This window comes from Lipotes vexillifer, unplaced genomic scaffold (assembly GCF_000442215.2).
Source record: "Lipotes vexillifer unplaced genomic scaffold, Lipotes_vexillifer_v1.1 scaffold788, whole genome shotgun sequence".
Lineage (NCBI taxonomy): Eukaryota > Metazoa > Chordata > Mammalia > Artiodactyla > Lipotidae > Lipotes > Lipotes vexillifer.
The window spans coordinates 1,419,686-1,436,645 of NW_006791862.1; the positions used below are offsets into that span (position 1 = coordinate 1,419,686).

The 16,960-nt window shown below is 37.6% G+C and overlaps 1 protein-coding gene across 1 annotated transcript in view; it reads right to left on the reverse strand.

Moving 5' to 3' along the window:
• Positions 1-16,960, reverse strand: part of USP32 (ubiquitin specific peptidase 32) — a 200,329-nt gene that overhangs the window by 82,818 nt on the left and 100,551 nt on the right. The window contains exons 3-5 of the mRNA XM_007464900.1: positions 16,198-16,303; positions 11,731-11,849; positions 5,441-5,600 (exon numbers count right to left, since the gene is read on the reverse strand). Of these exons, the coding sequence (XP_007464962.1) occupies positions 5,441-5,600; positions 11,731-11,849; positions 16,198-16,303 (385 nt within the window). The remainder of the gene's footprint in view (positions 1-5,440; positions 5,601-11,730; positions 11,850-16,197; positions 16,304-16,960) is intronic.

Consider the following 16,960-nt stretch of genomic DNA (forward strand, 5'->3'; position numbering starts at 1 on the left):
GAGAAAAGTGATTAATTCAAACTGCAGAAAAATGGAGAAGGCATGACAGCATCTGAGTTGGGTTTGATGACAAAGTATTTCAATTGTCAAGAACTGAAAGATGGAATGTGCTCTTAAATGAAGGAATATTAGGAATGATGGTAGATAGGGTAGTTCATGATATAGTCATGGAATATTGACCAGGGCTCTGCAGTTGAAGCAGAGAACATATGTGAGGAGAAACAGGTATGGAAAATTAAGAATAATAAACTAAGAGACTTGAGAGTTATACTAAGGCTTTTAAAACTTTATTCTACAGAAAATGAAGAATTTTCAAAGGTTTCTAAGCAGGGAAATTAAGAATGGTTTTTATTTTTTTTAAACGCAAACTAAAAAACCAAAACCAGAAAACTTGTCTTTCATTCTTTCCTATCATTAACCTGTAGTCAGATAAATAAGGAAAGCTATTACAATGATGACAGTAGCAAAGAAAGATGTAAGAAATATGGCTGAGTTAAGATTGTTAGGATCTAGAGCTTCCCTGGTGGTGCAGTGGTTAAGAGTCTGCCTGCCAATGCAAGACACATGGGTTCGAGCCCTGGCCCGGGAAGATCCCACATGCCTCAGAGCAACTAAGCCTGTGCACCACAACTACTGAGCCTGAGCTCTAGAGCCCACGTGCCACAACTACTGAAGCCTGCACACCTAGAGCCCATGCTCCGCAACAAGAGAAGCCACCGCAATGAGAAGCCCGTGCACCACAACAAAGAGTAGCCCCCACTCGCCGCAACTAGAGAAAGCCTACACACAGCACCAAAGACCCAACACAGCCATAAATAAATTTATATATATTAAAAAAAAAGATTGATAGGATCTAATATGAAGCTTGATAAAGAAGTCAAAGGTAACCTCAAATTGGATTACTAGAATTACAGATGCTAGTAACCAAGATGGAAAAGACAGGAGGCATGGAATCTAAAAAATACAACAAACTAGTGAATATAACAACAACAAAAAAAGTGGACTCACAGATGACATAGAGAACAAACTAGTGGTTACCAGTAAGAAGAGGGAAGGGGGGAGGGGCAATATAGAGGTAGGAGAATAAAGAGGTACAAACTATTAAGTATAAAATAAGCTACAAGGGTATATTGTACAACACGGAATATAGCCAATATTTTAAATAACTATAAATGGAGTATAACCTTTAAAAATTGTGAATCACTATATTATACACCCATAATTTACATTATATTGTACAGCAACTATAGTTCAATTTAAAAAGAAAAAGAAAAAAAAAGAAAAGAGAGGAGGAAGAATAGGCTGTTTGCTTTTTTACCTATAGATGGACTGAAGTGAGGAAAGATAAATTTGGTTTTAGACATGAGAGTAAGATGTTAGAATATATAACCAGGAGGCATTTATTAAAATGAATATGCAGTTTGAGAGATACCTCAAGATCAGAAAACTTCATCTAGGTATCACCTGCAAAGATAAGCAAAAGAAAAAAAAAAAAGGCTGTAATGAAGCAAAGCATGTATGCCATTTAATAGGGCTAAAGGCTGATCCACGAGAAATAACTTACACTCAAAAAGTAAACAGAAAAATGATAGCAGTAAAGAAAAGTCAAAAGAAATAATAAAAAGCTAGAAAACTACAATGTTTCAAAACCAAAGGAGAAGAGAATTTCAAGAAAACTGAATGGTCAATAGTGCTAAAATGCTGCAGAGATATTAGCAGGTACAATGAATGACCCTAAGAAGAAACCTTTCAGTTTAGAAATTAGGTCATTATTTCAGGTGAAACAATGCATTTGCATTAATATTTTAAATAATTCAAGATAATATATATATATATATGTGTATATATATATATATATACATATACATATATATATATATTTTTTTTTTTTTGGCGGTACACGGGCCTCTCACTGTTGTGGCCTCTCCTGTTGCAGAGCACAGGCTCCGGACGCGCAGGCTCAGCGGCCATGGCTCACGGGCCTAGCCACTCCGCGGCATGTGGGATCTTCCCGGACCGGGGCACGAACCTGTGTCCCCTGCATCGGCAGGCAGACTCTCAACCACTGCGCCACCAGGGAATCCCAAGATAAAATATTTTTTAACAAGGCAAAGGCATTGTACTTTTAGATACCATTAAAAATCCAAAAATCTTCCCACTTGATAAAAAAATAAATAGAAAAGATCATTTTCAAATTAAAATGGAGCCATATAATGGGATAATATTTTTAACATTTTGATCATTATTTTGACTCATTAAATTTAAATAAATCTGTAATCTTTAATACGGTGCTTTCAAAAACAAGCAATAAGCAGCATTTGCATTTGCATTTGCAAAGTATGTCAGAACTAATTTAACTTTAAGCAACTGACAAAGACTCTCTCCTTGACCAAACTTTAGTCCTACTCCTTTGAGCCCTCTTTTCTACTAGGCCTGGAAGTTGGCCTCCATATCCTGTCTTTGGCCTGCCCAGCTGAATCTTTTTTTTTTCCCCATAAATTTTATTTATTTATTTATTTATTTTTGGCTGCGTTGGGTCTTCGTTGCTGCGTGTGAGCTTTCTCTAGTTGCAGCGAGCAGGGGCCACTCTTTGCTGAGGTGCGCAGGCTTCTCATTGTAGTGGCTTCTCCTGTTGCAGAGCACGGGCTCTAGGGCACGTGGGCTTCAGTAGCTGTGGTGCACAGACTCAGTAGTTGTAGCTCCTAGGCTCTAGAACGCAGGCTCAGTAGTTGTGGCGCATGGGCTTAGTTGCTCCGTGGCACGTGGGAGCCTCCCGGACCAGGGCTCAAACCCGTGTCCCCTGCATTGGCAGGCAGACTCTTAACCACTGCACCACCAGGGAAGCCCTGCCCAGCTGAATCTTAGCAAAGAATCCTGCTAAATCATCCCCCTATTCATGATATCTGATCAAGTTCCTCATACCCCATATTTAGTGAATAAGTCTTCAGCCTACTTTTAGCAAGAATTCCCCTACCCTTGATGATTCCTCTTAGTAATTTTCTCTCCACTGACCCCCTCACCTTGCTCCTTGGCTAAAAATTACTTGTCCTTGTAATATGTGGAGGTAAGACCAATCTCTCTCCCCTATTGCAATATGCTACTGCAAAAGTCTTGAATAAAGTCTTGTTTACCATTTTAACAAATGTCAGAATAATTTTTTCTGTAACATAAGTCATTCAAGGAAAGTAATCACACCTTTAGCCAATAATAATAGAAAAATAATTTACCATACCATCACAAACGAAAGCAAGAGTTCACCAGAATATCCACATGACTGACAACTTAAATATTAATGTAAGTTAGATAGAGCTTAAAGTAAGTATAAAAAGATTCCCTAATTTTTTATACAAAACAATTTTTTTTTAAAAGGCTTTCCTATCAAAAATAAAGGCGGGGGCATTGAAAAGTAGGAACATCAAATTCATTGCCTATTCATGCCAGAATTTATCTGTCAGAACTTCTGGTGACAATGGAATGAAAATGAGAGGGAAAGTAGCTGGTGTATAACTAGTAGCCAACTCATAAATTATATGAACAAATAGATACAAATAGCACTTGATACCCAAGGTCCTCTACTCAGTCAACAAATACTTATTTAAGGCTTGACACAGGGTGAATAAAAAAATAATGCAGACTCTCTATGATTTAAGAGAGATGACATGTACAAATAAATGGAATGCTATAAATAATTATAATACAAGGACAAAAGTGATAAGTTCATTCAAGAAGGGTACAAAAATGGTGTTATGAGAGTTCAGAGGAAGGAGAGATGATTTCTCACAGGAAGGCAAGAAAATGTTTTATGAAAACCAAGCAGCATGTGATTTAAGTCTTCAAAGATGACTAAGGTTTATAGGAAGAATAAAAGGGAAAGGCATTCATTCTAGTGTTAAGGAGTAGCATAAGCAAAAGCCCAGTGTAGTTACAATTCTGTAACCACAGGAAAGAAGAACAGTAGAAGTTAACACTTAGGCCTGTGTTGTGGAAGACTAAATACTGTCCCTCAAAAATTCATTATCACCTGCAATCACAGAATGTGACCTTATTGGAAATAGGGTCTTTGCTGATGTAATGAATTAAGGCCCTTGAGTTAAAATCATCCTGAATATAGACTGGGCCCTAAATCCAATGACTGGTATCCTTAAAAGAAGAGGAGAGGACATAGACACACACAGAGAAGGCCATGGGAAGACGGAGGCAGAGACTGGAGTTACGCTGCTACAAGCCAAGCAAAGCCTGGGGTCACCAGAAGCTGGGAGAGACAAGGAAGGATTCTCCCCTAGGGCCTTCAGAAGCAACAAGGCTCTGTTAACACTTTGATTTTAGCTTCCAGAACTGTGAGAGAATACATTTCTGTTTTTTCAGTTTACAGATTGTGGTAATTTGTTACAGCTGCCCTAGGAAACTAATACAGCTTGGTTAAGGACAATTAGTAGAGGGTTACTGTGAAATAGTAATATTGAGCCTGGTTCCTGCTAATATTTGCTCTTTGACCAAATTCCTGTAATTTCCTGAGTGATAGGAATCTCTGACACAGAGCTCCTAAATTCTTCACAATTTTCTGGGTGATAGGAATCTTTTGTTTTAATGTCTGAGATGACTTTTGGTAAGCTCTTAGAAAGGGGCTGGTCACTAGAAAGACCAAGCCATAATTAGAAACTCGGAACTTTCAGCCCCATTCCCCATTCTCTGGAGAGGGAAGATGAACTAGAAATGTAGTTAATAATCAGGCATACTTATGTAATAAGCCTGCACAAAAATCCCCAAAGCACAGGGTCTGGAGAGCTTCTAGACTGGTAAACACATCTACATGCCAGAAGAATTGGGGCATCCCAGCTCCACAGGGACAGAAGTTCCTGTGTTTGGGGCCCTTCCAGATCCTGCCCTATGTATCTGTTCATCTGTATCCTTCAACATATCCTTTATTATATAATGAATCAGTAAATGTAACTGTTTCCTGAAGTTCTGTGAACTGTTCTAGTAAATTACCAAACCCAAGGAGGGGGTCATGGGAAGTCTCATTTATGGGTGGTTGGTCAGAAGCACAGGTCACAATCTGGACTTGGCGTCTGAAGTGGGGAGCAGAGGGGCAGTCTTTCGAGACCGAGCCCTAAAACTGTGGGGTCTGTGCTAACCCCAGGTAGACAGTGTCAGACTGAACTGAGATGCAGGACACCCAGTTGGTATCCATAGAGCACTGGAGAATTGCTTGGTGTGGGGGAAAAAAAAAACACACCACACATTTGGAGTACAAAAGTATTCAGTGAGTAGACAAAAAAGAGAGTTTTCCTTTTCAGCTATGTACTCAAGCCTCCAGTATTCCATTTTACTATACTTTGGAAGAAAAAACCCACCGATAAAAGGCATATTCTCATATTCTCGTATTACCAGGCAATTGTATTAAAAAGTGAACAGAACACAATGAAATGCCACTACTTACAATGTGTGACTCCAGCCAGAGTTTGGTAGAAAGTGGGAGTATCACTATCATCAGTGAGCGTCACATATACACCTCCAGACAGTAGCCAACGAGAGAAGGTAAAAGCATCTTTGTTTAGAAGAAGCCAATTTCTAAACTTTTCATAGTTTACCTTTTCGCCCTAAAATTAAAACAAGAAAACATAGGTTTAGTCAAATTTTAAGGTACCTACTTGGAACTTACACAACTTGAAAATTTGCATTTAATTGACATTTACCCTTCTACTATCTATAAAGGAAGAATTATCTAAATATCACTATAGGCTATATACCTGGAAATAAAAATTTTCAAATATAATTGTACTTCAGAACTTTCATTTGCATAAAATCTATATGCAAATTATTTCATCAATTCATTAAAGCAGTGCATTTCTACTAATAAGTCACATTTTATTTGCTAAGGTATATCCTGAAATCAGTAAACTGAATTTCTTTCAATATTTAATAAAACCAACTTTTCACTTGCTTCATCCCTCTTCTTCAGTACTTCAATTGGTCGGAATTAGCATATTTTAATTAAATATGTATGGAATTTAAATACTCTTTTAAATTTCATTGGCGAATTAAAATCTATCCAGGAGTCCTCCTCCAAAAGACATCACTGAAAACATGTATTCACAAGTCAACTAGAATACAAAAAGAAGCAAGGAGATTTCTATTTCTTTGCTTTCTTTCCAGGTATTTGTCTTGCTAAATTTCTGGAGAAAAAAAGTATCCAGGCTGAGAAAGAACATCATATGGCTGTGTAAGTCAATCTCTTTGACTGGAAGACAAGAAGACCCAGGTAGAGGGAGGGCCAGATGTTTCTATGAGAAAAAAGGCAGAAGCAACCCACATAGAAATACAATGAAGAATGACACTCAGGAGCCTAGCAGCTCTAATCCTGATGGAGATATTAAGGGATACAAATAACTTAGAACCTAAAAGAGTTATGGTAGAAATAATTTCTATATTATTAGTAGCATCCTATTAAGTATAGCAACATGCTTAAGCCTCATGGTTTCAGAACACTTAACAGTGCAATCCAAGCGACCAAGACAACATTGGAAGTCTTGTTTTTCTACATGGAAGAATATGGCATTCAGACTTGCTGCAGGGATGTGAGGACATTGCCAACATGTTTAGAGAATCATAGCCATATTCTTTCTCTACCCCACATTTAGTCTAGAAAGAGGGTTTGCAGTATAAACCCTACAAGCTGATGCAAGGTCACCACCTATGCCCTGTAGTCTACTAATTTTTACAAGTTAACATCTCTGACATTGGGAAAAGTCTTAAAATCAATAATACCCTTCAATTGTAACTCGCAGGTTTTTTGTTCTTTATAATACATAAAAGCGCATCTTATTAATCGATGGCATCTTAGATTCAGTTGAACGTGGTAGTTTCAATGGTTTCAGTGAAGCTAAGATGTTGTTATAAGATGCACCTTCATGTACCACTAAGAAAGAAAGAAGCTGCCTATTATTCTACCACCTTCACATATAGGTAATATTTATTGAGTATTTACAATGCCCTAAGCACCATTCTAAGTATTTTTATATTCATTTAATCCTCAAGCAACCCTCTATAGGAGATACTATTATCCCCATTTTACACACGAGAAAACTGAGGCTACAAAAAGTTATGCATTCAGAGATAGGATTGAACCCAGGTAGTCAAGGCTCCAAAGTCTCTGTGCCTAAACTATACACTTCACTGCCTGGCCGACTTAGTGAAATATAAAGCAATCTCTGAAATCCACTTGCCCATTGGGATCACTCCATATAACTGGTAGCACCAAAATTCCATCTGCCAAACCTGACTTTTTATGTTTTTGAATCATGGCTCTAAATAAGGGAAGTAAAGGGAAAGTCTCCTTTTATAAACTGTCATAACAGCAGTCTAGAAAAAAAATTTTCCAGTACTATAAAAGGCAACCAAAAATAAACAGACTTGGGCTTCCCTGGTGGCGCAGTCGTTGAGAGTCCGCCTGCCGATGCAGGGGACACGGGTTCGTGCCCCGGTCCGGGAAGATCCCACATGCTGCGGAGCGGCTAGGCCCATGAGCCGTGGCCGCTGAGCCTGCACATCCGGAGCCTGTGCTCCACAACGGGAGAGGCCACAACAGTGAGAGGCCCGCGTACCGCAAAAAAAAATAATAAATAAAAATAAACAGACTTCTGAAACTGATACATCTTTGAAGAACAATGTAAAATACGAATTTCCACCTTGAAAATCAACAACCAAAAAAATTCAGTAAGAATAAACCAATATAACTCCTATGTGGATTTCCTTCATTTCAAGTTACTGAAACATGGTAACTTGAAAAGCAAGGGTCTGGATCACATCACACACATTACTCAGAAATTACAGCAGATAAATACATCAAATAGTTGAATTAGGTAAAATTAGCCCATTTACAGTCTTGTTTTTTTAAAATCAACCTTAAGTACCTAATGATTTAAACAGCTATACACGAGTATCCCAAAACCTAGGCCTCTCATTTCTTTGATACTCCCTCTTCCATAGGTCTTGTCCTTCATACAAGACTAACCCAACCATTTATTACCATAGTCTTATATTGATATTTTTATTATAAATCCATTCCCTTTCCAATAAATGCAATTTTAAGCATTCCACTCTCCCTGTCACAATTTCCTCTTATGAGCACACTCCTTCTAGTATCCTAACTCCAGTGATTTTTTAACTCCACAGGACCTACACCAATCACCTACACTTCATGTTGTCAAATCTAATGATCACTTCTCAGTGATCAAAGGACAACTCACTTGATCTTTCGGCTTATTTGACGTAGTTAAATACTCCTTCCTCCTGAAACATTTTTATCTCTTGGCTTCTAGGACACCATTCTCTTTCGTTCCTCCTCACAGGCTATTCCTTAGGCTCCTGTTTTGATTCTTCATCATCTCGCCATACGTCAGAGTACAGGACTCAGTCTTCCAATCCGTTTTCTATCTTAATTCACTCCTAGATGACCTCATCCACATCTATAAGCCAACAAATCCTTTCCTCTGAACTCCAACTTATATGTCAAAAAGCACAGTTACCACTCCACCCGAATGTCTAATATGATTCTCTAATTATGTCTTAAACTTCTCTTGCTTTTGAAACCTCCAACTTCCCTCTCCTATAGCGTTAACCATCTCAGTTAATGGCAACTCCATTCATTTACTAAACCAAGCGAAACACCTTAATCATCCTTTTCTCTTTCACTCACAGCCCATCATCAATACAAGAAATGGTCCTGTCAACTCCACCTTCAAAATAAATGCAGAATCTGAAAAGTCTCATCACCTCACTGTTACACCATGACCTCTTCCCTGGATTATTCAGATACCTTAATCAGACTCTGTTCAGTGTACTCTCTACGTAAGAGCCAAAATGATGACGTTTAAAATGTAATTAGGACTTCCCTTGTGGTGCAGTGGTTAAGAATCCACCTGCCAATTCAGGGGACACGGGTTTGAGCCCTGGTCCAGGAAGATCCCACATGCTGTGGAGCAACTAAGTGCATGTTTCACAACTACTGAGCCTGTGTTCTAGAGTCCGCGAGCCACAACTACTGAAGCCTGTGCGCCCTAGAGCCTGTGCTCCGCAACAAGAGAAGCCACCACAATCAGAAGCCCATGCATCGCAAGGAAGAGTAGCCTTTGCTCGCTGCAACTAGAGAAAGCCCGCGCACAGCAACGAAGACCCAACGCAGCCAAAAAAAAAAAAGTAATTAAACAACAGCAACAAAAACTCATATATTTTCCTGCTCAAATACCTCTAGAGAGTTCTATCTCACTCAGGGTGAAAGCTGAAGAGCTCACACTGTCCTACAGGGCCATGTGTAATCTCCCTACCCCATCCCACCCCCTCCCCCAACCTCTGTAGCTTCATTTCCTACTATTCCCTTGCTCATTCCATTCCAGCTAAATTGACCTCTTCTTGTTCCTTGAACAAGTCAAGCACACTTCCCCTGAGGGCTTTTGCTATATTCTCTTCATGAAAAATGCTTTCCCTAGATATCCGCGTGGGTTTTCTCTCTCACTTCCTTAAAATTCTTTGTTCAAATGTCACTTTATCTGATAAGCCTCTCCTAACTATACTATACAAAATACCTACACTTGGCTACCTCCTCCCCATCACCACCTATGCCCTGTAGTCTACTTTATTTTTCCCTATAGCACTAATTATTATCTAATATATGTACCTGCTATTGTGCCTAAATTATAAGAGAACTGGGTGGCTAACCACATTTAATCCCCATCTATAAAATGGCAATGTCTGCAAAAACCTTATTAAAATGAAAAAAAATAGGAACTTCCCTGGTATCCAGTGGTAAAGAATCCACCTTCCAATGCAGGGGATGCCCGTTCAATCCTTGATCAGGGAACTAAGACCCCACATGCCGCGGGGCAACTAAGGCTGCGCGTCTCATCTAGAGGCCGTGTGCCACAAATTACAGAGCCCACGTGCCCTGGAGCCTGCATGCCACAACTAGAGGGAGAAAACCCTCACACCACAACTAGAGAGAAGCCTGCATGCCTCAACAAAAGATCCCGCATGCCGCAACTAAGACCCAACATGGCAAAATAAACAAATAAATATTAAAAATATACATACATACATACATACATACATATATATATATATATATATATATATATATATATATATATATATATATATATATATAATTCTCCCCAGAAATGAGCAAAGCACTTAACATCTCTGTGAAAAATTCAAGTAATCAGGACTGTAAAGATGAGATCAGTTTTTTTTTTTTCTGGTCAGCAAATTTTATTAGGGGGAAAAAAAATGATCTAGTTTGTCTTGAGGTACTGAAATACCATCACAGCAACTTCCAGTCAATAAGTAAGAACCAAACATGCAGGACGACAATCCTTCTGCACTGAACACACAGAAATGTTTAGTAAAATGTTAACACCATAACTACTACCAAAAACTGCTTAGCCGAGCTCAAAAGCAAGAAAGGGAAATCTCCAGGTGCTATCAACACAGAGGAAACTTAAAGCCAGAGTGATGAAAAGCTAAAGGTAAAGCCAGAGAGTCCAAAGAGATATAAGAACCACACACATGGGCTTCCCTGGTGGCGCAGTGGTTGAGAATCCGTCTGCCAATGCAGGGGACATGGATTCAATCCCTGGTCCGGGAAGATCCCACATGCTGCAGAGCAACTAAGCCCGTGAGCCATAACTACTGAGCCTGTGCTCTAGAGCCTGTGAGCCACAACTACTGAGCCTGCATGCCACAACTACTGAAGCCCGTGTGCCTAGAGCCTGTGGTCCACAATGAGAGAAGCCACCACAATGAGAAGCCCACGTACTGCAAGGAAGAGTAGCCCCCGCTCGCTGCAACTAGAGAAAGCGCGCGCGCAGAAACGAAGACCCAACACAGCCAAAATAAATAAATAAATAAAATAAATTTATATTAAAAAAAAAAAAGAACCACAATCAATGCTTATATAGTTAGGAAGGTGACTAAACTAAATTGAATTAAAACTCTCTGAATAAAACCAAGAGCAGTGAAAGTGAAATGGAAGTGGGTCAAATAGCCACCCATAAGAAATCATACAGCACTGAGTGCTGCAGCAAAGAAACTTGTAAAAGGACTTTACTCTGCCATCTCTTGGGACTTTTCCCATATTAGCAGACCTCTGAAAAGAAATAAAAGAATTTTCTCTGTTAAAGATACACATTTTCTGTTGTTAAAGTTTTTTACAATGAAAATATATTATTTATGAAAACAGGAAAATGACAAATTTTTAAAACCCAAATATTTCACTATGCAAATCAATTAAGTAAAATAAGTGATAAAATAGGCATTGATGGATCATAGAGGTCACCTATGGCTCAAGGCCAATGAATGATATATCTACATGCTCACGATGAAAAGCAGTGAGCACCACAACCTAAGCAATGCTGTTTCTGCAGGATCACCTGTGTGTGTGTGTCTGTATGTGTGCTGGTGTGACAGTGGGGGAGTATGTTTCATTATACTGTTAAGTATAGACAGTTGCCTTTATTGGGAATTGGGAATTTTCAGATTCACAAACACAGCAGTAGTGAGTGTCATGCACCTTTGAGCATAGCACACAAATCGTTAAAGCATCAACCATTAAATAGAAAAATGTCAAGAATATGCTACACATAAACATCTATTCATCACAGCTAAATTCATTATACAACTAAGAGTTAATACTTTGTCCACAGGGAGGGATGAAATGTAAATCTTTAAATATACCTCTGAGAAACACTTCCTGAGTGTATCTGGGACTTTACCATCCACCACATGGAGCATTCTTTCCATTTCTTCCCGTATAACATAGCTCCCGGATTCACTTGCAAAAAGACTAAAAATGTCTAGGAGAAAGAAAGAATAAAGTAATTTTATCATAGATTAAATGTACTCTGGTGGAAGTAGGGAGGGAAGAGATAGGTAACAATTATTGAGTGATTACTAGTGCCAAGCACTTTATAAATATATAATTTAATTTATTCCTTAAAAAAACAATGCTAATTAAAACAGGAATGTGGTATCTTTTCAAATACCAAATTTGCAAAAATGTTTAGGTGTGACAATACCAAGTGTTAGCAATAAACTGGGATAAACAGGAACTCATATACTGTTAATGAGTATAGATTACTGTAACCCTTCAGAGAACACCTTGCCAAAATCTAGTAAAGATGAATATTTATGCTAGAAATCCAATTTCTAGGCAACTCCACCTCCACTTGTGAGAAACTCTCATACATACATACATGAGGTACAACATACACTGAAGTATTCTTTGTAATAGCAAAATTTAGGAAAGAAAAGATAAATGTCTATCAACAAAAAAAATAGGTAACCTGACACACACACACACACACACACACACACACAATGAAATACTATATAGCAGTTAGAATAAAGGAACTAAGTGTTTCAACATGGGTAAATATCAATAATATTCAGGGGAAAAAGCAAATTGCAAAACCTGCATAGTATACAATTTATTTTAAAAGTTTTAAACCTGTAAAACAGTTGAAGATATGTTTAAGGATACATACAAATGTCATAAATGTATAAAGACCTGCACGAGGAATGAAAGATCACCAATTTCATGAGAGTGGTTACTTCTGTCAAGGGAAGAATGTGGATGGGAACATGGAGGGATACTGAGAAAGAGCCTCACCTTGGCTATAATCTTTTATTTATTAAAAAACAAGCTCTGGGACAAATATGACACAATGGTAAGAAATAATAAAGCTGGGTGGAAGTACATACTACATGTATGTTTGAAATAGTACTGTTATGAGTTGAACTGCATCCCCACAAAAGACATGCTGAAATCCTAACCTCCAAGTACCTGAGAATATGACCTTATTTGTAAAGATAGGAGATAGAAAGATAGAAGAGACATTCCATCCCTCTGAAGGCCCAGTGGGTTCCATTGCCTGCCCTCCCACATGCCATGGCTGATTCTCTTAAGGGGAATATTTGCTAGAAGCCTCTGACCACCTGTTATGGGTTAAATTATATTCCCCCCGCTCCAAAAGATGTTGAAGTCTTAACCTCAGTACCCATGATTGTGACCTTATATGAAACAGGGTCTCTGCAGATATAATCAAGTTAAGATGAGGTCAGATATAATCAAGTTAAGATGAGGTCATTAGGGTGGGTCTTAACCCAATATGATTAATTATAAGAAGACAAGACAGAAACAGTGGGAAGAAAGCCACATGATGAGATGGAAAGAGATTGGAGTGATGCAACTGCAAGCCAAGGAATACCAAGGATTGAGGGCTACCACCAGAAGTTAGGTAAAAAGAAGGATTCTTCCCTGTAGATTTCAGAGGCAGTAAGGCCCTGCTAACAACTTAATTTTGGACTTCTAGCCTCCAGACTGTGAGATAATAAATTTCTGTTGTTTTGAGCCACCCAGTTTGTGGTACTTTGTTACAGCTGCCCTAGGAAACTAATACAATTGTATAATAAAAATGATTTAAAATTTTAAATATATGTGTTTATGACCCTCAAATTGGTTATTTTTATTTATTGGCTACCTGGAGCCAAAGTATGTGTTTGTTGGTAGAGGGATGTTAATTTGAAAAAATCAGGATCTCAGTTAAATTCCAATACATAAAATTGGGTTTAGGGATATGTTCATTATCTTGATTGTGATAATGTGGATATATACATGTCTGAAAACATCAAAATGTACACTCTTTAAATATGTACATTTTATTGTATATCAATTATACCTCAGCAAAACTGTAAAAAAGGAAACAGCTGAAGAACAACAGTCTAAATTCAGAAGTGAGAAAGAAGATTCTGAGAGATTTAGAAGCAGTAAGAGGGCAGCTTAGAAAAGGAAGAAAGAAGAGAGAAAGACCAGCATCCAGTGGGCAAGGGTAAAATTCTAGGGATTTTTAGAGCAAAACGTCATACTCTTTAATATAAACACCTTCCTAAACTCTCCCTGGAAAATTTTCTTCTTTCTTTTTCTTCTTTGAAAGTTTACTTTGGCCTCAATGTTTTTCACACGTTTAACTGTAGGTACATATGTGTGTATATAAACAATCACTTTGAGAAAACAGTAAAAGTTAACAATTTATTGATTGCCTGCTAGTTCTTGATACTTGCCAGGTGCTTTACATACATTTTTTCTTCTGAGTTTTACAATGAAAGATTTGGGTGGATGTCACTTTCATCCTTGTATTGATGAAAAACAGGGGCTCAGAAGATCAAGGAAGAGGCCCAGAGTCATACATATAGTAATTGGTCAAGCTAGCTTTTGCTCTTGGTCTTTCTCCCATGTTTTGCTCTGAGAATCATTAATTATGATAATAGTCAAATTATACTACTGAATTCCTACTATGTGCCAGACATTGGGGTCAGAGTGTCAGGGATAGAGCAATTCTAGCTGAGTCCTCCCATGTTGTCACTTAAATTTTAACTGCCATCTGACATTTCCCTCTCATCTCCCCTGGAAAATTTTCAATAAAATTTACATTGTTTACTAATATTCTTGTTAAGAGCAGATTTGCCTTGGGGGAGCTCAAAGAAAAGAATGAGGAAACATAGGACATTATAAGTAATCAAATGAATGAATTAAAAATTAAGTAAATAAATTCATATCCTAGGAAACGCAGATGGACAATGAATGATCAACTAAGGTTGTCTTCCCTTTCACATTTAGAGGGTAAATGATGCTGTCTCATTGTAATATAAAATTTCCCTGCTTAGCAGAACTTAAAGGTGCCATCCTCTTCTGGGCTTACATAATTCACCTAATAAAATTCATCTCTGAAGTTAAAAGTAAAACCATTATAAATAATTAAACCTTTTACCAAGAATTTGTATAAAGTATTATCAAGTGAACTTCTGGTTGTATTTGTGAAGTAAGGCAAGAATAGATTGCTAAATCTATGTCTTCAGACTTATTTTTTAAATAACAGCTTTACTGAGATATAAGGCACGTTCCATAAAACTCACTCTTTTAAAGTGTGCAATTCAGTGTTTTTTAATATATTTACACAGCTGTGCAATCATCACCACTATCTAATTACAGAACATTTTCACACAAAAGAAACCCCATACTCATTGGCAGTAAGCTCTCCATTTCCCTTTCCCCCTAGCCTCTGGCAACCACTAATCTATATTCTGTCTCTATAAATTTGCCTAATCTGGACATGTCATATGATTGGAACCACATAATGTGTGGTCTATTTTGACTGGCATTTATCACTTAGCATAACGCTTTCAGGTTCATCTATGTTGTAGCATGTATCTGTTGGAGGAGAGCAGAATTTGTTGTCCCCAAATACGTCACTTTGGCTTGACAATTATTTTGAGCTTAAAGGTGATCAAAACCCAGCAGATTCAGAAATGCTCATTACCTCCCCATCAACAGCCTAAATTTACATTGGAAAAAAGGCCCATACCAGAAAGAGAGTCATTATCAGAGATACTTTTTTACCTAAGAAATTAGTATAACAGGGCAACCTTCGTTCTCCAAACATCTCTGCCTTCCTGTGAATGGACTCCCTTCCTCTTGTACCCTCAGATCCCTATCCCTTTCCTTAGCTCAGAATGTTATATAAGCCTCAATTACCTGGCTGCCCTTTGGGTCTCATATTTTTATGGGGCTCCTGTATGTACATACAAAATTTGTTTGGTTTTCTCCTGTTAATCTGTCTTATATCAACTTAATTAGGGAAATTTTTTCCGCTCTTACACAGTACTTTATTCCTTCTTATTGTTGAGTAATATTCTATTGTTGGTTATATCACGTTTTGTTTATGCTGAATGCATCAGTTGATGGGCATTAGGGTTGTTACCATTTTGTAACCATTATGAACAGTGCTGTTAGGAACATTTTTTTTTTTAATGAATATATGTTTTCAGTTTTCTTGGGTATATACCTAGGAATGAAATTGTGGGATCATATGAAAACTCAGGGATTAACAGTTTGAGAAACTGCCAGTTTTCCAAAGTGGCTTCATTGTCTATCTTACACTTACGTGGTATCTAATTGTAATTTGAATTTACACTTCCCAAATAACTTCTTATGTTTAACATTTTTTCAAGTGCTTACTGGCTACTTGTATATCTTCTTTGCAGAAACATCACTTCAAATCCTTTGACTGTCATCAAAATTTTGAGGTAGATTATTCTGTACACAGATGTAGTATTTTAACATTTTGAGATAATAAAAGTACTCACATTTTGCTTTCTCTTCATCTCTGCCTCTTGTAAGAAGGACAAGTCCAACTATTAAGTTATTGAAGTGCAGTCCTTTGGATGTTCCACCAAAAGAACAATAAATCACCTAGGAGAAAATGAATGATACAGTCAACTATAGACATTTCAGTTGTCGAGGAATGTGAGGCTGATATCACCTTTAACAAATCTCATCTCCATCTCCAAACAAGGTCCTGGTAAATTTTAGTGCAGTGATGTTTCCTCTCCCTCTTCTTCCTCCCTTACACCTTGTTATGGCACTCAGCCAAGAATATACTGTACTTATCCTAAAGTACATATATCACTGGCTCACACACTGAATTTTCTTTCTCTTGGGAGTCCTCATCAAGGTCCAAAAAGGTAAGTTCCTCCCCTTCAATAGTCCCAATAATGTGATAAGGATTTCATGCAATTAGACAACTTCCTTCAACCTCTGTTAAACATATATACATAATTTTGATTTGAAAGATCAACATTCTCTAAGTGAATGTTCAGAAATACAGTGGCAATTATACTGCAACATATAAATGTACCTAATTAACATGTTGTACACCTTAAATTCATACAAAGTTATATGTCAAGTATATTCAAATTTTAAGTAAAAAAAAGAAGAAAATACAGAAAGACATTTTTATACTCTTAGAATTGAGCATTATGGTAATCAGAAATAAAGAAGAAAAGCTATTCATAAGAAAGGGACAGTAACAGCAATCACAGAAATTCATTTATTCAACAATTCTGTGTT